This window comes from Pelodiscus sinensis, chromosome 8 (genome assembly GCF_049634645.1).
Source record: "Pelodiscus sinensis isolate JC-2024 chromosome 8, ASM4963464v1, whole genome shotgun sequence".
In the NCBI taxonomy this organism is placed as follows: domain Eukaryota; kingdom Metazoa; phylum Chordata; order Testudines; family Trionychidae; genus Pelodiscus; species Pelodiscus sinensis.
In genome coordinates this window covers 7,214,693-7,242,301 of record NC_134718.1, presented here as the reverse complement: position 1 = coordinate 7,242,301, position 27,609 = coordinate 7,214,693, and the positions used below count along the sequence as shown (strand labels likewise).

General features: G+C 46.2%; 1 protein-coding gene and 1 long non-coding RNA gene across 5 annotated transcripts in view; one reads left to right on the top strand and one right to left on the bottom strand.

Moving 5' to 3' along the window:
- VCL (vinculin) overlaps positions 1-8,890 on the bottom strand; it is an 80,209-nt gene extending 71,319 nt beyond the window's left edge. The window contains exon 1 of one of the 4 annotated variants that reach the window (XM_075935750.1): positions 8,518-8,890. In XM_075935750.1, coding sequence (XP_075791865.1) covers positions 8,518-8,685 — 168 coding nt within the window. In that variant the 5' untranslated portion in view covers positions 8,686-8,890. The remainder of the gene's footprint in view (positions 1-8,517) is intronic. The other 3 variants (XM_075935751.1, XM_075935752.1, XM_075935753.1) reach the window with 3 other exon arrangements.
- A 6,385-nt stretch (positions 8,891-15,275) lies between these two features.
- LOC142830480 (uncharacterized) lies at positions 15,276-26,991 on the top strand. Its single transcript, XR_012905765.1, has 3 exons — positions 15,276-15,537; positions 16,461-17,919; positions 26,894-26,991. It is a non-coding gene; the product is annotated as an uncharacterized LOC142830480 (long non-coding RNA).
- Positions 26,992-27,609: the final 618 nt, after the last annotated feature.

The following is a 27,609-nucleotide window of genomic DNA, read 5'->3' as shown; positions in this document are numbered from 1 at the left end:
CACTCTTAGAAGTAGCATCTGCTATATGACTCCCAACATTGTAATGGCAGAAGCTATTCCACAAGAATGAAATGTCAAGTTAATGAGGAAGGAAATTCACAATAAAATGAAAGAGAATTACAAATAGCCACCTCAAAAGGACAAAGTCTGAGGAATAGTGATACACAGTGTTTAAGAATTACAAATAAAGTATGGGATGATGAGAAGTGAGGCTTTCTGTTCAGGGTTTGAGATAAGATTCGGTCTATTTCTGGTTCTCTGTTCCAGCTGTCATTTCAACTATGAATGTTCTTAATATAGCAACAAGTGCCAATAAAGACATAGTGTTACCTGACTAAAAGCATTCTTACGGACAGGGACTACATGCAACAATAGGGTGCACATTAAAGAGAAGAATTACAACTGATTTCAATACAATTGGAAGCAAACGTTTAGAAACATCACATAAAAAAGTTCTGTAATAGTACAAGCAAGCAAGTCATGTGACTATACAAAATAGAGATAATATTAAACAAGATACATACAGCTATGGTTTAGGCCAGGGGTTTTCAAACTTGTGATACCGTGACTCCCCTCTCAGTTGCTCGCGACCCCCTTCAAGTTGTTCACGATCCCTCCCCAAGTTGCTTGTGACCCCCCCCGGAGGGTCAGGACCCACAGTTTGAGAAACACTGGTTTAGGCAACGTCAAATGAAATTAAGTGCACCAGATTAACTGAAGTGGATGGCCACTAACTGTCATTCAAAGGAAATGAGGGCTGTGAATTGAACTGTCCCCCTATCCTTGAAGATGGGACTAACAAGGAAAACGTACATTTTAAAATCAAGACCAAATTAATGCCACATTTGGAACACAAAAGAACTAGAAAAACATACTGAAGTTCACCACAACCAATTGACATTTTTTAAACATAATTCTCTAGTAATTAGGTGTAAAGTGGTGTTTAAAAATCTTAATACATGTTGGCCGTGTTTTAAAAAACAGGATTTGTTCACCCAGAGTACCCACACTGCCAAGGAAGCAACTACACACCCCAAATTCTAGCCATAAGGAGAAAAATACAGTAAAACTCCGATGGTCCGGCACTCCTGGTGGTCCGGCACCATCAGGAACCCGGAAGTGCTCCGGGCAGCCGGACCATTGGAGCTGCTCTGCCCCCAGCTTCCCCAATTCAGCCGCCGCTAAAACTGACCAGCGGCTGAATCAGAGAAGCCGGGGGCAGAGCAGCAGGAGTGCTGCCAGGTAGGTCCCATAGCGCTGCCCCTCGCGGCTGCGGGACCAACCCGGCAGCACCCCAGCTGTCCCCGATTCAGCCGCTGCTGATATTGATCAGTGGCTGACTCCAGGAAGCCCAAGGCAGAGCAGATCTACCTCGGGCTTCAAGGAGTCAGCCGCTGATCAGTATAAGCAGCGGCTGACTTGGAGACACCTGGGGCAGAGCAGCTGGGGGGCTGCCGGGTTGGTCCGGTAGTGCCGACCCTTGGCGCCACGAGACCAACCCGGCAGCACCCCAGCTGCTCTTGGGGACGCCTGGGGCAGAGCAGCTGGGGGGCTGCCAGGTTGGTCTCGCGGCACCAAGGGTAGGCGCTACCGGACCAACCCGGCAGCACTCCATCTGCTCTACTGCAGGTGTCCTTGATTCAACCACTGCTGAAACTAACCAGCAGTAGCTGAATCAGGGATGCCTGGGGCAGAGCCGAATTATCGGAAGGGGGGGGGGCTATGAGGGGTCTGGGGTGGCATCCCCCCCACTCCACCCCAAACCCCTCATAGCCCCCCCTTCCAATAGTCAGGCATATCTGATAATCCGGCACCCCCGGGTCCTAAAGGTGCCAGATTATTGGAAGTTAACTGTATCTGGAAAACAAACTGCTACGTCTTGGCGAGCTGATGTAGTACAATTGTATTCTGCAGTTTCCACCACATTCTGAACTGTTTTCTGTAGCCCCATAGCATCCATAAGTCAAAATGCACAGGAAGGCCAAGCCTTTTTACAGTCCATTGTCCTCGGTGCTGGACCATTGAAGTGTTAGCAGTAAGCATCATCCAAAGTAGCGTAGTTGAACTATAGCTATGTTAGTCAATATTCATAACATTGAATATAAAAATGATACCTGCACACAAATAGGATAATCATATTCAACAAATCAATGCTACCTTACATAAGTTATCGTGTGTAAAGTACATCGCATGTCATATTCACAGCCTAAACATATTTTCATAAAGAATATGGAATGGAATGTCACACAGATATCTGCCTCCACAGATTGCACCAAATATCTAAAAGCTTTTAGCCATAAAGTTATCAGGCTGAAAATGGTTTCACCACAATAAAGTTACACTGAAACAATAACATAACTCCTCAGACTAGCTACAAGTTATAGATTTTCTGCAACACAGGTGATGTGTTAGCATTGTCAACATTCTGAACTGCTATGTCCACCCAATCACATTCAGGTTACCAATCACCAATGTCCTCAATTTTTCTGCCTAGAAGCAAGTTGAGGAGACAGTCACTAACTGTTTAGCTAACTGAAACAGTTAAGATCGTTACAGTGATAAATAAGAAGCGGAAGATTCCTTTCAGAAAGGGTTGGCAGAGACTAGAAAGAAGTCACAGAATAGATCAGCAGAACAAAAGATTATATTCCATTCAAATGAAGAATTGATTCATCTCTTTTACAGATCACTCTCAACTGATGAAAACAAAAAACCGAGCTATTGATGTGTGCCAGCAAGCATTACCCCAAAGCTGGTTTCTTTTTGACTATTCATCTAAAAAGTTAATCAACTGGAATTATCAAATTATTTGATCAAAAGAGATGACCACTATTTACAGAGAATGTCCAAAGATCACTAAATCATCAAGTAACTGCAGGTACACTGAAGTAAAACAGATGTTTCTATCCCTTTCTGAATAGGAAACTACTCCTAAACAAGCAGTTCTATCTATAAATATTCTCTCCTTAAATACAATGATTAGATCATATATTTTAAGTCATAACGGTAAGCTATACAAAGCTACAGTGAAATATTTTTATCTTCTCTTTAGCTAGGCAGAACTCCTCCAGCAAGTTATTTTTCATTTTTCAATTGTTTTAGGAATCCAGTTGGGCTGGCGGAATAATTAGTTTCTTTGATTCTAGAGGGATATACCCAAGTATCAGAGACTTATTGTTGTTCTACTTGTTAAAGCAGGTAAAATTGTACATATATAGGAGCATGTGCATGCCCTTTGTTACCCCCAATACATCCTTAATTAAGACCCAAAGAGGAAAACCTCGATTTTTAAAAAAGTCTCAAGAATAACTACTGCAAACTGACTGCTACCTCCCAATGAATCATCACATTAAATTCCCCCCAAAACCCTTAAGCTTGCCTTGTGCATACTGGAGTTATCATCTCACACATCAATTAAATTGGTGGAGATGGGGGGCGAGGGAACGACAAATGGAATAAATTGTTTTGCAATCAACACCTGCCAAAACGCTCAAATCATTTCTGTTCATTAAGAATGTTCAGTCCTGAGTGTGCTACTACATCGTTTACTGTGACAATGGTGCAGCTCCTAGCCTGTGTACCCCACTAATGCACCTAGGCATACCTAAGTACACACTAAGTAGTTCTCAGAACCCACACTACCAACTTCCCCAGAAGCACCAGATGACGACAGGGACAAGCATTCACTGGGAGTCACAGCCCGCCCTTATTGCTGCTTATTTCTGTCTGCTAAGCTCCAGCACAGAATCTGAAGAGTGATGACTGGGGGTGGGGAGCCTTGTGCATCCAGATCCACCAATAAGACAAAGAAAACCGTGACCGCTGCGCCCCATTAGGGATAATCTGCTCACTGCAACAACCAAATAGTCCCCCACTGCCCAGCTAACAACCCATCACATTCTAGAGAGGGCTTCCCTCTCCCCCTCCCCCCAAAATAATCATAGCACACCCAGAGGAGATCATTGTCTGCCACCACTATCAGCAAAGGCTGCAGGACAGCCCACCTGCTACCACTGCTGCTTCAAGTAACAGCTGCCAGATAGAGGAACCTCAGTGAGGTACTGGGAAAGGGAAAGCTTAACTATTCGAAAGATGGTGGGTGAGAGGTGGCAAGAACTAATAAAACTGAGGTAGCAGGAAGAGTGCAGAACTGATGACTTTCCAAGGAACCGGAAGGAAGCCATGCTTTACCCAGATAATGTTATTTAGTTTAATATTAAGGGTCTATGTTAGAATGTGACTAACATCTCTTGAGCAATATCAGAATCACACACATTCTATTCATGTAACACCCACGCACACTGATGACAGGAACTAGTTGTAGAAAGAAACAGTCATTTACTTCTAAAAAATGGAAATTCCTGACTATGGACAAGTAGTACAACCTGCCCCTTCCTGGACAGACATGTTATTCAACTGCAATGTCACCGGGTCACCAGTACAGCCTTTTTCTCTCTCCATCGTCTTCTCAGGAAACTTGTCTGTAAATATCAGGCTGCTTTTTTGTTTTTTTTAAACTATTTCAAAGTTCCTACAGATCTCTTCAGTTCTACCAACTGATTATGTCTCCAACTTCTAGGTTTGACAAAACACTAAAAACTTATTTAAATTGAGTATAAACAACACACAAAGATGAATAAACTTCCTAGTTCTTACTGTAAATAGGGACAGCAGAAGTTCACAAAAGCTGCTTCTTCTCTCAAGAGCCTACTGACAAATTTGCTCCCATTCTTTCTCCATAACACTGAGCTAAGGAACCTTTTCAGGAACATTTCTGATTCAACACCACCTCTAGTGACTCTGCATTTCTGAAGCAAGCCAAGCCACATGGCTACAGGGGAGAAATAGTACTTATTATACCACAAATAGCTTATGGGCAAATATTAAATTAAGAGGCCTCCCACATCCACAGCCCAAAAGGGAAGACAAACTAAGTGGCATTAATTGTCAAGAACAAAGTAATCTTTGTATGACTGCATTTCCCCAACACAATCTACTGTCATCTGAAGAAGTAGGTTGCACCCATGAAAGCTCATGATAATATCTACGTGTTTTTGTTAGTCTTTGAGGTCCTAGTCTATTTGTTGTTTAAGTTTTTCCTGTTACAGACTCACTCGGCTGTCCCTCGGATACTTTTATCTAGTTAAAACTCTATAATATTACACAGTGAAGTGAAATCAAACTAGCTTTACACTGAATGACAAAACTTCACTACATAATTCACCTTGGAAGGAAACCTTGGGCAAAATTGCCTCAGACACTTAATATTCACTTTATTAGGACTTATATACTAAACTCCTTTGCCCACAGATCTAAATAAAGAGCACAAATATTCCAGACAGATATTTAATACTGTTAAAATTCTGTGCCCAAGATGCTTTCCCTAACAGCTACTGCTACAACGTGTAAAGTTAGCAAAACTTCTAAGTTAGAAGTGAGTACTAATATCTCAAGTCCTGTGCAGATATCAAATTTGTTTCTGTGTCTATATTCAGACAGGGTCCGTGGATATAAAGCAGGTATATTTGCGGAGCTCCACTAAATCCACAGTAATAAGTACTGAATGGAATTCCTGGGGAATTACCATGGCATGTAATTGCACAGTCTACATATCCTTTATCAGGCCTTTCAGCCATGTGCCTTCCCCCCTCCCCCCGCCCTCACATCTCACAGCAGCCTCTTGGCCTCAGCTTGGAGGTCAGTCATGTTTGGACATTCCATCTTAAATAATAGAATTTGTATTTTCTGAAGCATCGGTATAGCAGTAATTGACAGTCATCCAATATTTATTATGTATGTAAAATGGAAATATAGTCGACATTCCCAGAGCAGATGTTATATCCTGCTGTAGTACCACATTAAAAGTAGTATAAAAATCTTTTTTTTAAAATGGACTGCAACAGGATTTTTTGGTGCAGATTCCTGCTTAGAAGGTGGTAAAGACTTGTGTCCCAATTTTAAGGAACTGATGCTGACAAGGTAGAACACACTTTTCACAAGCATCTTAAAAAAGATTAATGACCAAAATGAAGAATTTAATGTGATATGGGAGTAATTAATCTTTTCTATAAAGGAAATTATGAACAGACAAGGAAAAACTACATGCAATCTCTAGAGAGTTATTGTGGAGCTAGGAAATGGTACAGCAACTTAACTATTTACAAAGCTTTGACTGTAGCTTGTTATTATTTAGATATAACTTAGTATCAGTGTTTTAAATTCAATGAAAACATTTTAATGCATTCCAGTCTTTTGGAAATACAAGACAATTCAGTTAGCAACAACACTGCAGACTGTTGAAGGACTGCTTTGGAGGCAATGTTTCAAAAAATTAGAGTTTAAAATTTATTTTTAGTTGTCTCTAGTTATGGTTACCATTTTGTGAGCAGTAACTCATTGTTGAAAAACACAATCCCAGCTTTTATCTGAAACAAACAAGAAGTCCTGACTCCACACATACCAATACCAATGGCTATGCTAACTGTGCATCCCTCTTCACTGCAAACAAACCCTAATATCATTACTGATTTGTACACTTAAAAAAAAAGAAAACCATATATCTCATCAAAGCAGCTTTTCGGCTTATTTATAGATAAAACAAAGTAGAGATAAACACTTTATGGATATAAACAAGAGATTGATGATGTGGCCTTAGGTCAAAGATGCGTCAGCTGTTTCAAAATGTATGCTTCACCACAAGGAGAGAATGATGCTGATTTCAATCATTATGGTGCATTACTGCCTCTGAACAGGGTGCATAAAATAAAAGATCAATTTTTTAGGCCATTAAGAACAACTGTTGCATTTGGCACTATTGAACAATCAGCCGAACTCCCAAAACAACTCCACAGGCAAACAATAATTAAGCAATCTGATGCATTTTTAAAATCAAAACAGAAGGAACACTTTTCAATGCGAGAGCCAATCATTTCTGAACGGAAACATCTTCCACTTCTTAGGATGGCAGCATCTTCCTTGCAAAGCAGAAAGGAGCAAGTTATCAGGAGCTGCGTGCGTACATGAATGTACAGTGTAGATGCAAACTGCTATTAGGTGAGGAGATGTAAGAAATCCCAGCTAGAGAAAATAAGACAGAGGGGGACTGAATCTGCCCTCCCCCCACCTACCCAGGAGAAGGCTGCAGAGTGCCAATGACACGGAGGGACTGGAAGAGCAGGACCAGGGCGAGCGGCACTGTAGTTGGTGCCGTGACTTCTCACCTTCCCCTGAGCAGAAGGGGTAAGCTTGCAGGTGACTGGAGACCCTCAGGAGGGGGCTGCTGGTGGTGATGGACTAGGGCACACTGAGGAGGCTGGGGTGCACTGAGGAGGAGCAGCAGGCAGGTGGCAAAGGCTGGGGAACACTGAGGAAGGGGAGGTTGCGGTGACTGGGGCACACTGAGGAGGAGCAGCAAAGAGCTAGGGCACACTGAGGGGGAGCTGGCAGTGACCAGGAGCACTGAGCAGGAAGGAGGCGGTGGTGGCTGGAGCGCATTGAGGAGAAGGAGGGAGGAGCAAGGAGCTGGGGTGTGCACTGAGGAGGAGGAGCTGGGAACTGGGGCGGCAGCTGGGGGGCACCAGAGGGGGAGGAAAGAGCTTGCAGTAGCAGGGGGGCACAGAGGGGAAGGGGGCAGCTGACAGTGGCAGGGGGGCACAGAGGGGGAGGAGGGGGCTGGCAGTGACCAGGGGGCACAGAGGGGGAGGAAGGGGCTGGTTGTGGCTGGGGGGACAGGGGGGAGCTGGTGGTGGCCAGGGGGCACTGAGGGAGCTGGCGGGGGGGGGGCTCTGAGGGGGCTGGATGGGAGGAGGGGGCCAGGATGCAATGGGGGGGAAGGAGCTGGCAGGGGCCGGGGGCACTGAGGGGGGAGGGGACTGGAGGGGACACGGGGGGGGCGCTTCCCGAGGCTCCCCTGGCGGCCGGGGGCACTGAGGGGAAGGGGCTGGAGAGGGGAGGGGGCAGAGGGGGACACTGAGGGGGGAGGGGGAGGAGGGGGCGGGGGGGGCGCTTCCCGAGGCTCCCCTGGCGGCCGGGGGGCACTGAGGGGAAGGGGCTGGCGGGGGAGGGGAGCACTGAGGGGGCTGGCGGGGGGAGGGGCACTGAGGGGCTGGAGGGGGCGGGGGGCACTGAGGGGGCTGGCGGGGGGCACTGAGGGGAAGGGGCTGGCGGGGGAGGGGGCGGGGGGCACTGAGGGACTGGCGGGGGCACTGAGGGGAAGGGGCTGGCGGGGGAAGGGGCGGGGGGCACTGAGGGGGCTGGCGGGGGGAGGGACACTGAGGGGGCGGGGGGCACTGAGGGGAAGGGGCTGGAGGGGGGGCGGGGGGCACTGAGGGGGCTGGCGGGGGGAGGGACACTGAGGGGGGAGGGGGCGGGGGGCACTGAGGGGCTGGCGGGGCCGGGTGCCGCTTCCCGAGGCTCCCCTGGCGGCCGGGCGCGGCGCAGCAGGGAGCAGCCCGGGGCGGGGGCGGCGCGGAGCCAGCGGAGAAGTTCGAGGCGGGGCGGCCTGGCGCCCACACTCACCCGGACCAGGTTGCTGACGGCGGCCTGCACCGCGGCCACGGGGGCGGTCAGGTCCGGGATGGCCTTGCCGTCCACCTCCCCCTCCTCGTGCATGATGACCAGGTGCGAGATCTGCTGCGCCACGGGCTCCAGGATGCTCTCGATGGTGCGGGTGTGGAAGACCGGCATGGCGGCGGCGGGGCGCGGGGCCGGAGCCCGGACTCCGCACAAACTCGCCCCCGCGGCGGGAGCCAAAGCAACTACCGCAGCCCGAGCGGAACTCCCGGCCGGGGGACTCGAACTCGCCACCCGCCGCCGCCTACCCAGTCCACTGACTCGCCGCCTGCCGCCGGGAGGGGGCTTTCAACCGGCGCAGCCTACCCCTCTCCTCCCCGCCCACTCCCCTGATCCTGCCCAATGGTGGCGCCCGGCCTGCGGCCCCCACTGGCTGCGGCGCCACGTCCCTCAACATTCCAACGCCTCCAGCCCGCTTTTCCCAACCAAGTTCGGTTGCACAGGCGCTGGTTTCCCAGACTCGAGGTGACGTCGGACATTCTGGTGTCCATATAAGGAGATGGATAAAAGCGGAGCAGCTGGGTTAACTGGGAATGAAAGATTCCAAAAGCGTGAGGGCTGGGGAACGCCCTGGTCAGCTGGTCTCTTGGGGTCTCCGCTCCCTTTGGCTGGGCGGTGGGTGCGGGGGCTGCTTCTCCCACTAGGCTCCGTGCACCCCTGGACGGTCGTGCTAGCTGTGTAGTTTGCAACTACTCGTAAGGGAGCTGCTGGGTGAATTAATCCCTCCTCTCTGGAGGGAGAGAGGGAATATAGTTAAACTAGCGATTTGTTTTCAGATTCCTGTATTTTCAGATTCTAGATAGCTGCGGAAAGCTGGCATTTCATGCCTGGGAGCAACTTGTAAGACTTACTGGGCTTTTTTCTTTCTTTCTTTCTTTCTTTCTTTCTTTCTTTCTCCACAGTAGCTCCAAAAAGTATTATACAGCGCGAGTTTTGTGGACCGGTCAATAGGGTTGGGCTGCTTTTCAGAAGTAACTTAAGTATCAGAGGGGTAGAAATAACTTAGACACGCAGAGCTTTGTGTTTACACACCAGGCTAGTAACCAAACACCCCACCCAGCGCGGATAGAGATAATGGAAGCTGTGGTTAGCAAACTACTTCTTGTTTTCTCTAGCGAATAATCTTACTTTGAAGAAATTACTTGAAAAAATGTTCTCCGAGAGACGGGCAGAACCTTGCATGTCCTACTCCTATCTCTGCAATCTTATTCCTAGAGATGATTGTGCAGAGGAAAAGTGTACATAACATAGTTTTCCATCTTTGTTTTGAGAATCCCAGCTACAGCTTTCATTTGTATCCCGTGATCCTTTTTTAATTGGTTTAACATATTACACCTTTTCTCCCTGACAAGAAACTTATTACAAGTACTTCTGATGTTTGAATCTTCTTTTATTTCAATCAAAGGTTGTGTTTATCTGCTTAAATAGTCTCCTACACGTGGAGTTTCAGCAGTGTTGGCACCTGAAAATGAAACTGACTCTGGCTTTTCTTGTCCTGTATTAATAAAATCCTATGATTAAACAATGTGAAAAGTAAATTGGACTTCTGAAATTATTGCATCTTCATAACCATCCATGGAAGGTGGTAGTAGTAATAAAACTACATAAACTTGTTTATAAATATGTATAAGTGTGTTTGGGGGGTGGAAATACACAGTTTCTACTGCTCTTCTGCCACAGTAAAAAACAAGACTGTTAGTACTTATCCTGTTGTGAATAAAATGCCTCAGAACCTGATTCCAAAAGGTTTAACTTACATAAATCCATCTATATAACTTCTTGATCAAATGTATCATTCCCATACAGCCCGATAGCATTCCAGAAAAGGTCTGCAAAATGCTGCTGCACTTCATGTGAAAACATTACTATAGGAGACCCCCACACAGCAATCTCAAATAACACTCAGCCTAATAATTTTTGTGTGTTCTTCTGTACACATTTTTATGTGTTCTCCTCTCTGCCACTCCACGGCTGTGTCTAGACTGGCAAGTTTTTCAGCGAAATCATCTGATTTTGCGGAAAAACTTACCAGCTGTCTACACTGGCCACTTGAATTTCCGGAAAAGCACTGAGGATCTCCTGTAAAATCATCAGTGCTTTTTCGGAAATACTATGCTGCTCCCGTTCGGGCAAAAGTCTTTTTCTGAAAGACTTTTGCGCAAAAGGGCCAGTGTAGATAGCATAGTACTGTTTTCCGCAAAAAAGCCCCGATCACGAAAATGACGATTGGGTTTTTTTTGTGCAGATAACCGCGTCTAGATTGGCCATGGGTGCTTTTCCGCAAAAAGTGCTTTTGCGGAAAAGCATCCTGCCAATCTAGACACGCTTTTCCGAAAATACTTTTAACAGAAAACTTTTCCGTTAAAAGCATTTTCGGAATATCATGCCAGTGTAGACGTAGCCCTCAGGTTTAGCCTGTAACTGTGCTTTGCCTATATATTGTCTTGGGATATCTGGACTACTCACATAGTAATACAGTTAAGCATATGCATCAACTTTTGAAAGATTTGAGACTTATATCCCCATATGATTAAATCTGAACATTGGTGGATGCTTGTCTTTTTTTTTTTTTTAGTGCTGCTTTGTGCTGTGAATCGGTTTGGAGGCTCTCTCTGAGAGGCCTCTTAAGTACTCCAGTACAAAGGGGATAACTTTTTCATTTGAAATTTCCTCTGTAATACATGAGCAAAGAATCTATTAGAACTCTGATTCCATAATGAAATCTGCAGACATGGACCACTGCACCTGTAGGCTATGTTTACACTCATAGACTCATAGACTTCAAGGTCAGAAGGGACCATTATGATCATTTAGTCCAGTGGTCCCCAACCTTTTGGGGTTGCCGGGCGCCAGGGGGTGTGGCCGTTCGCCCACCGGGCGCCCGGGGGATGGGAGGCGGGGGCGGGGCCCCCCCCATAGCCGCATTCCGGGGGCCGGCGCTCTCCCGTCAAGCGCTGCACGCCCAGGGCCGGCGCTGGCGCTCTCTCCCCCCCCCTCCCCCAAGCGCCGCGTGTCGGGGGCCGGCGCTGGCGCTCTTTACCCCCTCCTCCCAAGCGCCGCACGTCCGGGCCGGCGCTCTTCCCCCCCCTCCCTCCCTCCCTCAAGCGCCGCGCGCCCGGGCCGGCGCTCTTTCCCCCCTCCCTCCCCCAAGCGCCGCGCGCCTGGAGCCGGCGCTAGCGCTTCCTCCCCCCCAAGCGCCGCGCGCCCAGGGCCGGCGCTGGCGCTCTCTCCCCCCCATGCGCCGCGGGGGGGGTGAATCCGCGGCGCCCCCGGGGCCGGCGCTCACCGGGCGCCACGCGCCCGGGGCGGCTCCGGCACCGTGCATGCGCCACGTGCCCGGGGCCAGGCCAGCCCTGAGCACTTGGCGGGCGCAGAGAAATGCCCCCGCGGGCGCCATGGCGCCCGCGGCCACCGTGTTGGGGACCACGGATCTAGTCTGACCCCCCGCACAGTGCAGGCCACAGAATCTCACCTACCCCTCCTAGAATAATCCTCTCACCTATATCTCAGATATTGAAGCCAGTTGGACTTTGTCTCTCACCAGCCTTGGTTATACTGCATTGTGACCACCCACCCTCAATACATCCCCAGTCTTGAATTTTCCTCCAGATGTTTCTCTTTTTTCGACTTCCCCGACTTCTCATAAAATCAGAGTTACCATGAGTAAGAAGTCCTCCATCTCAACATTATTGCTAAATAAAGGCTTGTAGTATAGACACACACTATGGCTATGTCTACACTCGCAGCTTCTTGCGCGTGAAATATGTAAATGAGGCTAAGTGTGGAATATCGCTGAGCCTCATTTGCATACCTAATGAGCAGCCATTTTTGCAGAAGAGGCTCTTGCACCAGAAGGAGCTGTCTACACTGCCCCTTCTTGCGCAAGAAAACCTCTCTTGCGCAATGCCGCTATGCTGATTATTTTCAGGAATAACGGCATTGCACAAGAGAGTTTCTCTTGCGCAAGAAGGGGCAGTGTAGACAGCTCCTTCTGGCGCAAGAGCCTCTACTGCAAAATGGCGGCTCATTAGGTATGCAAATGGGGCTCAGCGACATCCCACACTTAGCCTCATTTGCATATTTCTTGCACAAGAAGCCGCGAGTGTGGACATAGCCTATGTTATTTCAGAATAACATCAGTTATTCAGATGTAATGCTGCTGTGTAGATGTACCCTTATAGTTCCCTCTTTTTGAGGAGCATTTCCAGCTGGGAGCAAGGTGACAGGCAGTCTAATGAAGAAAGGAAACTCCATGCTGTTTCTTTGGTAAGACTTTATCCCTGCTCCCTTCCTTGCCAAAGAATGGCAATTTAGCAGGTAATCATCCATCAATCTAGTTGACACCTGGATGAAGTATGACACCATGAAAGTTGTTTACTCACTCTCCAGACTTTTAACTGAAGTATGTTTCCAAGATGATTTCAGGTTATGTTTATAACCTTACATATCGTGTTGCTATGTGCATTTCACCGTGCTATTCTTGATCAGAAAGTGATGAGTTTATGTTGGTACTATTCTTTCATTATCTACTCTATGGCAATGCCAAACAGTGAAGATAAAAGGCATCCCTGTTTTACACCACTGTCCATGTTGGACTTCTAAGGACAACCAGACAACATCTTTACAGAGCTCTTCACAGTTTTGTGCACGACTATGTTGATGATGATTTTAGCAGAGATTCTGTGGGACTGAAGAATATTCCACAATGTATGTCTGTGCAGGCTCTCAAATGACTTGAAAAACCGTGAAACTGATGAGGGGGGGGGAAGGAGATTGCCATTCTGTTCCTTCTTCTCTGATGGTCCTCCGCGTGATTATCTGATCTGCACAGGTTCTCTTGCGTGGGACTTGTCTAAGCTTTGCATCCACTGCATCTTTCATCCTGGGTAATATCATATTGCAGAAGCTTTCCTAACAGATATTAATGCAACTTCTCTCCAATCTATACAGTCAATGAAATCACCCTTTTTGGGTACTCCTTCCCAAACTTCATTGAACAGCCCTGTCACTTTAATAGGGGTGGTGGTATTAAACATTTCTGCTGTAGTTTGATCTCTTGTTGCATTATTTTTCAGCTTTGTGATGGCAGTCCATACTTCTAACACCAATGTTAATATCAAGATCAGGTTCACAAGTTTCATCAAGGTCTGGGGCTGAGGTGGGATTGGGCCTGTTGCAGACTTTCTGAAATGCTATGCTCATCTGTTTTTCTGTTCTACCTCAGCTGTAAGCATTTTCCCATCATTGCTTGTTATTGGCCCATGTCCTGTTTTGAAATTTCCACACAGGATTTTAGTTACTTGGTAAACGGCTCTGTGGTTTCCTATTACAGTTGCAGCAGATCATCCTCTTATCTCCGTTTATCTTTCCTTCTATTGCTTTTCACTGCTTTATCTGCTTTTTATCCACCATCTTTGCTTTTTCCAATAGCTTGTTGATCTTTATATTCAGAAGTTATTCTATCAGTGCAGTAGAAGCACAGAATTACAAACACCAGAATGACTGGTTAACCTCACACCGCATTTGGAACTGGAAGTATGCAACCGGTTACCAGCAGTGACCAAAAAAAGGAAAGCAAATACAGTACAGTACTGTGTTAAATATAAACTGCCAGGCCTGCCAACAGGGGGCAAAGGAGCAATTGCCCAGGGGGGCTGAGTGATTTAAAAGGGCCCGAGGTCATCAGCAGCACAGCTAAGCAGGCTTTCTGTCTGCCCTAGCAGTTACTCTGTGCTGCTTCTGGAAGTGGCCGACACATCCCTGGGGACTTCGGGGGTGCAGGAGGTCTCCACATGTTGCTCTCACACCGAGCAGCAGGAACTGTGGCCAATGGGAGGTGCAGAGGTGGTGCTTGCACACAGCAGTGCACGGACACCCCCCAGCTTCCCCTGTTAGGAGCCACTGTCTTAGGGGTGTGCTGCTTGCTTTTAGGAGCCACCTGAGGCAAGTGCCAGCCTCCTGACCTCTTCCTGCACCCAACTCCCTCCCCCTCCAGAGCCCACATTCCCTCCTATGCCCATACTTCCCTCCCAGAGCCTGCACTCTCTCCCACACCCCAACACCCGCCCCAACCCAATGATGGGGGAGAGCAAGTGATGGAGAGTCAGGGGTGAGGTGAGTGGGGGGGTGGCCTTAAGGAAGAGGTGGGGCAGGTGGCAGTAAGGGTCTTCAGGTTTGCATGATTAGAGTTGGCAACCCTACTGGGCGGACATATAAAAGCCCTGTCTGTGCCAGAAGAACACAGCAGCGCAGCCAGCAGTTCCTTGGGCACCAGCCAGCACAGGCACAGTACTGCCCGCACAGGCACAGCTTGTCCAGGGGATGGAGGAGCAATTGACTGTTCTGCCCTAGGTCCCAGAATTAACAAAAAAAAATGACAAGGTAAGGAAGCTGCTTTTGTGCTTGTTTCATAATTAAGATGGTTACAAGCAGCATTTTTCTTTTCTGCATAGTAAAGTTTCAAAGCTGTGTTAAGAGTTCAGCTATAAATTCTTGAAAGAAAAAAACATAAAATTTTGTTTAGTTATAAACCTTTCGGAGTTACAGACAACCTCCATTCCCAAGGAGTTTGTAACTCTGAGGTTCTACTGTATTACTCTTTCCTTGATCAGATGCTATGTCTCTTGGCTTATGCAGCTGTTGCCTTCTCTATGTTGATATACAGCTCTGACTACTGCAGCTTGAATCACATTGTCCTTGAGAATTACCCATTTCCTTCCGGTCCAGTCTATCTCTCATCTCCCTTTGCCTCTGGCTGTGCCTCATCTGTTCCTTACTTCAAGTTGGAATTTCTCAGGGTATTCTTTTGTTTCTGTTTTTACATTGTCAATTTTCTTGATCGTTTTCTGTTTAAAGTTGATCTTTTCCCATTATAACTTCCATTTAGCAATGCCAAGACAGTGGTCACTGCTAATATCTGCTGCTCAATATGCTCTTATGTTTTGGACAGATGACCTGAATCTTAAGGTAATGCTCATGGGTTCTATCTGATTTTTTTGTTTTGCCTCATGTTAAATTCCATGTCTCTTTGAGGCTGGTCACTGATTAACCCTGTCTTTGCTCCTGAGAACAGGAGGGCAGGTATTGAAATAAAGTTAGACTTGCTAAATTGATCACAACAAATTGTAGGAGAAATCCTCCTAAATCTCCAGCCTGGAAGGAAAATCTCCTGTTCTGTGACAGCTCGACAGCGGAGACCTAAATGAGGTGAATGCCATCAAGGGGGCCAAGAAAGAATCAGAGGTGCAAGTTCCTCTGGGAACCGTGTCGCTGACCATAAATAAGTAGTAGAGCTGGGAAGAGAATGAAGGCTCAATCCTCCACACTTTATCTGTGGTTGTGACTCACAGTCACATCAAGGTGCAGCAGGTGGAGTTTTGCATATTATAAATCAGTAGTAATGAGTACCCAGTAAAAATCCTCCTGGAAATAAATGTGCAGCAGCTGGGAATTACAGAAAGCAATTAGTCCAAGTTAACAACTAATCAGCTGCAAAATTCCATTTTGCAAATGTAGGCAAATCTGGTAAACGACTTACTTTATCTTTTGTGGAAATGAAAAATGAGCTAAAATCTGATTTTTAAAAAGCACCAGTTGCTTTCAGGGGTGTGTTGTTTTTTTTTTTTTTTTTTTGGTCTTTGTTTTGTTTTTTTTTTAACTGAATTCTAACCCAAATATGCATACATGTATATATTTTAAAGGACAAAAAACATGCTTTTTTGGCAATTCTAAACTACTCCTATGTTGGGTCCGGTGGGTGGGTGTGTGTAAGTTGCAGCATCTTAGCCCAGGTCTACACTAAAAGGGAAGGTTGAATTAATATATGCAGCTCCAGCTACATGCATTACGTAACTGAAGTTGACATACAAATGCTCCCTTATTCTTCACAGGATCAGGAGTACCTGCCCATGAGGGGACACCCTCTGAGTTGTTCGATTTAGCAAACCTTTACTAGATCTGATGAACTGAACTCTGGAAGATGGAGCCGCAAGCCTCTGATCTGTCCTGTAGTGAAGACATGGCTAAAGTCATGATAGTAGTGATCAAAAAGAGATTTTTTGCCTGGGTTGGTCAGATTTCAGGACTATGTTTCAAAGCTGCATTGTTCGTGCAACATTTAAATACTAATTTTGACACTAAACTCTACTATATTTACCAAAAGATTAGCTACTAGTGTACAGAGTGCTCCTTACAATGTTAAATGGTGTTTGCCCTTAAATTGTTTTTCCTTTACTTTGCAATGTTCGAGTCTGTCTCCTTGATGCCAAATAAGTAATAGTTCTGCAGTTATCTCTTCTTGTTGTTTAAATCGGATTATTTTGCTTGGTCTAAAATACCATATTTGTAATTGTAAATTATTTATGCTCCTCCTGTCTGAATTTTTTTCTCCAGCATATGTGGCTTGATTAATTAACCAGCTTCTAGCTGGCTAGCATATGATGGATTTTTTGCAATGTTCGAGTCTGTCTCCTTAATGCCAAATAAGTAATAGTTCTGCAGTTATCTCTTCTTGTTGTTTAAATCGGATTATTTTGCTTGGTCTAAAATACCATATTTGTAATTGTAAATTATTTATGCTCCTCCTGTCTGAATTTTTTTCTCCAGCATATGTGGCTTGATTAATTAACCAGCTTCTAGCTGGCTAGCATATGATGGATTTTTATCATATTTTCTTGTTATTGAGTGCATGGTAGGAAGTATGAGTTATTTTATTTGTGTCTGCATTTGGTCTAGTATTACAGACATTCAAGAATTTATTCACAGACAAGAAAAGAAACTTTCTTCCCCTTTCTTATATAGTCTACTATGATTAGCAATAAAGTAGTGCTTAATGGCCCCAGGATCTTGGTGGTTAGAGTGGAAGGCCTTAAGTGTCAGGAAGCTTCTATTATTTTCTCAGCTCTGCTACTAATTTATGGTGAGTGTCACAGTTCCCAAAGAAACTTGCATTCCTGATCCTTTCTTGGCTTCCTTGATGGTGCACACTTCATTTAGATCTCAGGGAGAGGCGGCATTGCAGTCCCAGCTCTGCTCCAGCTGTAGGAACTTTTGATAATTGTGGTTAGGTTTCTAATGGCTTATTGGATAAGAGCTATGAATGGGACACACATCAGTGCTATGCAAAGATCAAGGAATTGAGGCAGGCAAGGGAGGCACAACACCAGAGCAACAATTTGCCAAAGACCTGCTGTTTCTATAAGGAACTGGACATCATCTTTACACTGAGAAGAGCACCGGGGATACTTTCGCAGGGCTGGAGATGGCAGACACTAGACTCAACTCCGCGGACAAAGTTGTCAACAAGGAGGTCGAGATGGAGGACAGTTTTGGAGCACACAGTATGGTGCGGTGAGTCAGGACCTCTAGCCAGTCCTAGCAGTGGCACGCATGATGTGCCAAAAAGGAGAGCCCTGGTAATCTTTTTGAGTTGATGCTGCTGGGTTATATAAGGTAGAGCTGACGTTCACTGTAGAAGTGGGTGAAGGGATAGAAAAGTACAAAACTAGCTATGTTTTGAGTGTGCTCCACATTCCCCGTACAGCTAAATAATGCAGCAGAACAGTGTATTGAGGCACATTGAGATTTCATGGGAACCTCCAAAGGGATCTCTAGGAAACTCTCCTGTAGGTACTTGCCAATCTTTGGCTGAAGGTTCCTTGGCAGAGTCGTGTTCCTTCCTCCATTATAGAAAACTTTCCTGTGCCAATTGGCAATTACTTGTGCAGGGACCAAATCACACAAGCAAGCAGCATGGGGACTGGGTCTTAGCCACACTTGTGCAGGGAATGGATCCTTGCAACCCTGCTTACACTCAGGAGTGAGAGATTGGCTTCAATGATCCCCGCCTGTGGAATATGGTGGCAGAATTTACAGTCATGTACCTAGTCACCTGCAGGTGACCCCTTTAAGAAAACACCTAGACCCTTTGCCCCATTTTGAGCTCCCGACTCTTCTTGAGCTGAACTCACCATTTTTAGGGTGTTCACCACGATGTGTGTGCGCCAAGGGACAGTGAGAAAGTCAATGGTATGTCACCAGAGGTGTATTTTACTATCATTTCAATGCTGTGCGTGAATTAACAATCAGGCTTCTGGGTATTGTTTCTTGGACTACTGCAGATGTGGCCTTTAGGGGAACCATCTACACACCCATGGAATCCCTTTGTCAAATAAAGAAGTGACCAAGACAGAGCAAGGAGGATGTGGTATGAGAGGTGTTGCAATCCTCAGAGGCTGAAAATGAGACATCAGGAAGTAGAGAGGTACCCCAAAGGAAAAATTTTAAAATAGAAAGGACAGAACAGAGAGTGAAGAGTGCACTATATAGGGCCAGGAGCAGATGATAAAAGGGATGGAGGAACAAACAGATGCTGAAGTCCCTAACCCCGCACCAGGCAGAACACATACATGGCTTCCCCCACCCCCCGCAGCCATTACAGAACTCTTTCCATACTCTCCCAAAACTCCTCCTCCCCCATTCACTCCACTCCTAGAACAGCATTCAAAATGATTGTTGGATTTATACACACCTCTGAGAGCCACCATTGTAGGGTGGAGGCCAGCTGGTTATCCTGAACGTCCTGATGACAATAGTACCATGTGCTGTTGTAGCCAGCTCTCACTTTATTACACTATGGTGTAGTTAATCACTGAATTATCCTAGCAGTTGTATACAATTTAATTAAAAAAAAAACAAACTAAACAAGCTGTGCCGATACTTTTTTTTTTCCTTGTCGCCAGATCTCTTTGAAATCAAATAGTATTGTAACTTTTTAGAGAGTTTGCTCCTGCAGGAAGATATTGGATTGTTGTCCCCAATTTATAATGGCCTAAACAGAGATACACAGAAGATAAGTCCCATGCTTATCAGCTGACCATCAGAAAAAAGGAAAATCATAGGGTTGGAAGAGACCTCAGGAGGTCATCAAGTTCAACCCCCTGCTCAAAGCAGGACCAAACTCAACTAAATCATCCTGCACCCAAACTCTGTCCCAAAGCCTGCACCCCAAGCCCACTCTCACCTCCAAACTCCCTCTAGGACCCCACACCTCTCTCCCACCCAGACTCCCAGAGCTGTAGGCAGGTTCAGGGGGAGGAGCAGCATGTGTTCTGGGCTTTCTGTTCAGCACCAAACTTTCTGCTAACCTCCTGCCATAGTAAGTAATTTTTTGTAAGGTTGTTTTTAAAATGAGCTAGTCACATCCTTTTCTCTCCTTCAACAACCTGCACAATTGCATAGTTACTAAGGGTCTGAGTATGAACCTTTTACCCATGCTGAAACTTATCTTGCTCAGTCCTACTGCACTCCTAGGAACAGGTGTTACTCAATGGCTTAGACCAGGGCTACTTAACTTTGGAAGCCCTGTGGGCCACAATGATACTCACAGCACATGCCGAGGGCTGCAACTTAAGTGTGGTTGCCTATACATGCACATACATATGCAAATAGCTTATTTCACACTGACGGGCATGAATACAAAAATTAAGGCAATATAACAGACAGGCCCCATAGAAGTCAGTTCTGCTGATATTAATAAAATGCAATATTTACCCGATTTCCACCCCTATGACAGCACTTTTAATGAGCAATGACAGTCCAGGAATTTAACTACTAAAACACATATCAACAGGAGACCATTATATAGACTACTTTTTGTTTTGGCTTCCACCCACGGACCGCAAACAAACGGGCTGTGGGCCGCATGTTGAGTAGCCCTGGCTTAGAATATGATTTCTTTACAGTGCAGTGTGGTTAACACACAGAATGGTCCCATTTATTCTTATGAATAACTGTTCAGTGCAGGGAGTAACATACTCACAATCTGCCACTAAAGCTTGGCTTTTCAGATGGACTAATTTGTTTAATTCTTCTTAGTAAAATGTTTTCAGACTATTTCTAAATGGCTTTATTCTGTTAAAGATGAAGCATACGCATGACTGGCACTTCCACGGGATAGAGTAGTGAGTACTCATGGTTTCACCATAAGCAGGCCCTGCGGCCATCCCACATTTATGCTGAGAGACTTTAAGCCACATTGTGACATGTCCAACACTGAAGCAAGACAGCATGTGGCAAAACTGGACATGAAACTTAGGACTGGGATATGTTCTGGGCTGGCCATAAATCAAATGGTGCCCCAAGAGAGGAGCATGTTCTGTGTCCCTCTCCATTTGTTAAACCTTTGAATACCTTATTTATTTTGCATTTATAGTCTATTTCACAACTCTGAGGTACAATGTATCCCTGTCATGTAAGATGATAAATTTGCATGTTAAGATCTGTGAATCTGTACTTATTCATACCGCAAAAATACATTTCCTGTAAGCTTATATTAACTTTTTAAATGTTCAGAATAATTGAAATGAGCAATGTGACTGTGCACCAGTACTGGATAGACCAGTATTCAATAATGGTTACAGCCTTTTAATTCAAAAAGTGCTTTTCTCACATTTGCCTGGCTGACCTGAAGCACTAGGGTAGAGAGATCCAAAGACTTGCCAACGGTATTTTCAAGCAATAAAAAATAGCTAGCAGCATCAGTCTCTCTTGGCCATTTTTAATTGACGATATTGTGGCAAGGGCCCCTCTGTCCCTGGCCAGTGTCTGAGCCGGCAGCCTCCCCCACCTTTGCCAGGGGTTGGGCTTGAGGCTGGTTTCTGTGGTAGGGAGTCCAGCCACTCCTTCTGGGACTCCCTCCCCTACTGTCTCTGGCTCTATAGGTGGTGGTGTCCTCTACTGTATTTCTTCCCCCTACCTTCTAACTGGGGAGGCTTTTAAAGACCTCCGGCAGGCCTGAAGTGAAGTCCACTGGCCCCAATACACCTGGGCCAAGTTCCCTGCCAGTTGCTCCTAATTGTCCTGCAGCCCTCCACCTCTGATTAGCAGGCCTTTTCCCCTTATGGGGCTGCCTCTCTCCGCTCCCCCCCCCCCCCCCCCCCCCCGTAGCAGCCCTCTGGCCTGACCTTGTCACAATGTATTTTTATAAGCCTATGCTTCAAAAGTCTTAGGATTTTATCAAACATTACGTATTTAGCATAGCAAAAGAAGTAACAGTATTTCTTTTATATTGTGTAGAAAGGAGATTGGGGTTTGATAGATATCTTCAGTATTTCGTTAAATAAGTCCTTTATTAGTTGCTACTTATACTTTTTGGCTACATCTACTTTGCGCTCTCTTGCACAAGAACATATGCAAATGAGGCGTGGCGATATTCATCATTATTTTCAGGCCCAACGGCTCTTGCTGAAGAGGGGGTTTTTGTGCAAGAAGGAGCAGTGGAGACTGCTCTTTCTTGCGCAAAAGCCCCTTGTGCAAAAATGGCAGCTCATTAAGTATGCAAATGAGACATGGCGATATTCATCGCTGTGCCTCATTTGCATATGTTCTTGCACAAGAGAGCGCAATGTAGACGTAGCCTTCAAGTTTTAAAATATGAGCACACTTTCATAAGTTCACAATCGCACGATCGCAGCGGGCTCCCACTTCACTTCACTTTCTTCTTGTATTTTACTGACTGACAGGTGATGCCCTGCCCCTTATATATCCACAAGGGCATGGCTGGCAACATTCTAGGCTTGAGGAAAATGTAGCTCTCAGAAAGTCTACTGTGTCAGCAAGCAGAGCCACAGGCCCCTTTGAATTCCATGGGAACACCGCTGCACCACTCTGAGGGCTGGGGGGTCTGTGTGGTTGTTGTATACTCTGCCCTGCTCCTTCCCCCCCTTGGCTCCACCCCTTCTGTGGGCACAGAGTTGGCCCCACCCCACACCTTGCCCTGGTGCCTGCGGTGGCTGCCAGGCCTGCTGGTCTGTAAGGTTCCATGAGATTCTACAAAGATCCAGAACATTCTAGAAGGTTAATGAAAAATGACTCCTCTCGGATTTTACTTCAGACATTCTATTTCCCCTTCTGTTGCTAACAGGAAAAACAGAACTCCCAGTCTGGCGCCCCATCTCTCCAAAACTTGGCAGCCCAAGTGGTTGCCTGCTCCCTAAATATAGCCCTGAATGTACTTTTCTACAGCAGTTATGAGGGGAATTTTATAGTCAAAAGGATGTATAATGCTGCCCTGCTTAGCACTTACATAACATAGAGCTTTTTTTAATCTCACAGCATTCTGCAAACATGAGCTAATCCTCACCAGAATCCTGGCAAGTAATATCAACATTTTGCAGATGAAAAAAAGATAACTGAAGTGATTTTCCCAAGGCCCATGAGGGAGTCATTGGCAGTCTTGGGAATGGAACTTGAGAGTGGCAAAAAATACCCTTCAGGCTTCCACTCAGCTTTCCTGGGCCTGCCGTAGCCATGTCACAAATCTGTTACTGCAGTGCAGACTTATGCCCTTACTGTTTATTTCACCTGACTATGATGGGGCGTGCATATGCTGCACTAGGCCAAAAGGAGTGAACACTACACGATGAGTGGAGGAAGTCCCGCCCCCTCAGCCATACTGGGTGTAGTTGAAGTGCTGTGCCAGTATAAAAGGAAGCAGCTCTGCTCAGTGTGTTCTAGATACAGGAGAGGAAGGACTCTATCAGTGGAAGTTGGAGACTTCAAGGACTGAAATAAGTTTCTACAGCTGACAGCACCAGGGAGTGACCTACCCTAAGGAACCTGGAGATCCTGAGGCTTTATGGACTGTCATGCTACCAAGTAGGCCCCATTACCTGGGCTGCCAGCTGACCTGCTAGTTGCCCCTTTGGTTCTGTGTGTAGCCCACACACCTAGTGTGATTCGCTGTTCCATGTAGTGGCACTTAGACCACTTACAGTGAGAGATAAGAATGAGTGAGCGCTATAATGAGAGCTAGTTGGCTTTTAGCTCAAGTGGTAGAGGCTCCTCCATTAAGCTCTAATGGGCCCAGGTTCAACTCTGCCTGGTGACATTTACATTAGGTCCCACTGCCCTGCACCAACTCTGTCTGATGGGCCGTGCTGCCCTGGACACTGGGACTATTGCTATTCTCCTATTCTGGGACTCTTGGGGATTTGTGAGGTCTGAGACTACACAACAGACAAAACCACAGTATCCACACACCAGCCATCCTCCCCCTTATAGGAGGGGGTGTGCATGCACTGCCACCGTGGCCTTACTCTGGCTTCTGCTGCAGTCAGGAGTGGCTTTACCTGTTGGCCCTCCAGTCAACCTGTGAGCTAATACTGTATTTTCAGAAAGGAGAACAATAATAGGGTTTGGCTGTGTCGGGGGGGCCCCTTTGCCTGGGGTTGCCGCCCTTGTCCGGGGCATAGTCCGGCCCACTGGGCCCTAGCCCCAAAGTGCAATGCCCTTCTTTTAGGGGGAAATACGGCCTATTGGCCTAGTCCCCAAATGTCCTGCACCTGTAGTAGGGGGAATACAGCCTCCTGGCTTAGTCCACAGTACGCAGTCCCTGAAGCCCCGTCCCAAAGTAAGATGCCCCTTTATTAGGGGAAATAGAGCCCCTTGGCCTAGTCCCAAAGTATCCTGCCCCTGTGGTAGGGGAATTACGGCCTCCTTCCCCAGTCAGCGTCGGCAGTGTCCGGTCTGGTGCCTGGGTCACGGGGGGTCAGCCGGCGGCTCCGTCGTTGGGGCCGAGCCCTGGTTGGGCCTGGCAGCGGCACATTCCGCAGACCTGGCAACTCCCTCTCTGGCACTTGGGTGCTAGCTCCAGCTCAGGCCATAGTCTGCCCCTGCTGAGCAGGCCAGTAGCCTTTTATACCTCTGCTCCCCTCAGAGCATGCCCAGTAGGGCTGTGTGGGTGGGGCTCTCTCCACCCCCAGCACCAGGTGGTTTCCCTGGGCTTGAGTGCGGGGCGGGGCTGCCCCCCATCACAGGTTGCTATAAAGTGTTTTTTCATTTGTGGATCTCAAAGAGCTTGGCAAGACAAAGTTGGTTAAGCCTCATTATCTCTGTTTTACAAGCAGAGAACTCAAGCGAAGGGGTAAGTCTACCCAGCAACTATACACATGTGGCTGTTGTACTGCTGTGTGGACTTGTGGGTTCAGCTGGGAGCTTTGGGACCCTCTCACCTACAGGGTCCAGCCTGACCCTGGAAGTTTACACAGCAATGAAACCACCATGGCAGCCTGACCCATGCTACCTGATTCTGACCCATGAGCAAGTTGGCTGTCATGGGTCAGCAGCAGGTAGCTAGTTAGTATGTAGACATAGCCAAAGAGGTTTACCTGAAATCATGCAACAGTGGGAAGGAAGTTAGGAATAAGAACTCAGGGTTTCCTGACTCTCTAATGTATGATCCCAGTATACTGAAATGTTCTGTCTGTAACATGATAGCTGTGGAGAGGAAACTGAAAAAACCTGGCTGAGGGCAACAGGAATATGGGGAGAAGCATAGTAGGACTGACTCTCTGTGCAGATGCCTGAAGTCTGTAGGGATGTAAGTGGGTTTCCATGTAGATCCTTGTAGTCTCTGAGGTTACAAATGCCCCCCCCCCTCCCCCCCCGTTGCATAGCCACAAATGTATTTCCAAGGAATGGGAGAATATATTGCCACATTATACCTTCATATATAGGGCATGATTCTCCCCTGCCCTGCCCCTTATGATGTTATTCAGACTTATTCAAAGTGTGGGCACAATTCTACCTTAGCAGAAATCACGGGCACAAAAGACAACACCATGTGCGAGGCATGCCATTTCAGTTTTTGAAATACTTTCTCCTTTTCAGCAAACTTTCTGCATTAGCTACAGTTTCTCTAGTGAAGGAGTTAGTCAAGGCAGGACTCACATTTTTCCTTCATACAGTATTTGATTTACAAGCAAATGGTAATATGTAACAGTGACTTTGGAATTTAAACAGCAGCCGGCAAGGGATTTCTAAGCTGCAGGCTAATTTCCAAATATGGGAGCATATAAGAAGCTGCAGCAGTAGTAGTTCAGGGAGCTGTCCTTAGGATGACAAGAAGCAAAATTCAGAGCTTGCCAATACTTGGAATATAAGGGCCTCCTCAAATTGGCTCAGAAAGGTGACGGCTGTAATGCATTAGTCAAAATAAGGGAATGAAACAAATATACTGCTGCAGTAGGAAAGGAAAATACCGTGGAATTTAATCATGTTGGGACTAACATGAGAGCAGTAAAATCAACATTTCCCCATTATCACCCCAGTTTTAGGGTGTTAATGGGGCATGTATGCCAAGTGTTCAGATGCTTGTGCAGGTTCTGACCGAGGCATCCCAATCTCTTGGGTCTGCAAAAGGGTTGCTCGTTTTGGTAGGATATATTCTTGGAAGTTTCATCACATGACATAATCTTTATGACTGCAGGGCAATGCTGGTGGGTTAGCAACCCGAGTGCCTCTCCCCCCCGCTTCCTGCCATCAGACTGAGAAGCCATAAAAAAGTAGGCCTGGAATGTGTGCACTTTAGAAGAAGAAACAATCTCTATCTCCTTTCTCTGCTTGAGAGGGAATAGGGATAGGGGTTTTCTGGAGTGAGGGGCCACATAGAGCCCCTCGGGAATAAATGTGGAACTTACTGTTTAAGGGAACTTGTAAGAGTTGTAAGTCAGCTGTTGTATCTTTGGGTTTCCCTTTGGACTGGGTTGAAGGAAGCCACCCTCTTTGTGTTTTGGTTTTAGCTGGATCAGGCTAGTGGAAGCTGGTTTTGGACGTGGGTGTTTCAAACCTGAGGCCTGAAGCAATGGCCCTGTTATTACTTTGTCGCTCTGATCTTGCATTAAATATTTTTAGAAGGATTTGCAACATGATTAATGTATTGCACAGGTGTAAATCTCTCTACTGAAAGAACTTTCCTCTTTCACTGTCTTAGGGTGTGTCTAGACTACCTACAAAAGTGGACTTTTGTCGACAAAACTATACCAGCATCTACACTACCACTGAGTTCTGTCGACATAACGTCGACAGAACTCAGCAGTTTTGTCGACGCTGGTAAACCTCATTTTACGAGGCATAACACCTTCTGTCGACAGAACTCTGTCGACAGAAGGTGTTATTGCCTGTAACATTGCGTCCAGACTACGGAGTTCTGTCGACAAAGCAGCTTGCTTTGTCGACAGAACTCAATGTGTCTGGACGCTCTTTGTCGACGGAAGTTTTGTCGACAGTATCTGTGGACAAAACTTCCGTCGACAAAACGCGGTAGTCTAGACGTACCCTTAGTCTCTATCTTTCCCTGATTCAAAACAAAGACAGTTGCATGCCAATAAAAGCATGACTAATAAATAGGCTGTGCTCTGGATTTCTATCTTCAGATTTTGTCCTAGGATCAATTTAGCCATCATGATACCATGATATTGCATTCTACATCACTGAACCACAGCATTATTTCATAGCAGAACATGTCAATGTGTTTATATTTCAGATGATTTGAACGTGATTTTTCAAGGCCTCCGAGTATCCTACAGAGACTGCTTGACAGCCAGGCACTAGGTCAGTCTGGGAAAATTGAGAACATGTTCCATATCCTGTGGAAAGAGTAATATATGATTATGTCATTAAAGACTGTATCATAATGCTTAGATACCCAAGGGCTGATTTCAAGTTATATGGTAACCTACATTCTGGCATGTCCTAACTTTTAATTGCTTGACATTGCAGTCTTAACATTCTTTAAATGCAGGGTTTTTGTGGAAGTAATTTACGTAACAGTGGAGAAGATCAATCAAGATTTCCCTCCTCAGATTCCACCTATGTCTGTGTGTGTATAGGTATTTTCTATGCCACCGAAAACAAAAGGTAACCAATGTAAGAGGCAAATGGGAAGAAATTGTGGTGGTTTGCCCATCCAACAACAAAGTGCTATTCAAGCTCTACCTACAGCCTCAAACAAGGCTAATTCCAAAGTAGACAAGGGATGCAGCTGAAGTATTCCATAGCTAAATATTTAGCAGTGTTGGCATTAAATTGTAGCCATTAGGTTTTGCCATTGTTCCTGTTCACCTGCAGCTTAGTAATTTGGAAGACTTTTGATATGACCACAAAGGCTTGCAACTTGGTGCATACTGGCTTTGCACCTTTAGCTCTGCAGCGTTTGGTGTAAGACACCTAAAAATGAGAATCTGTTAGTCTGGTAGAGTC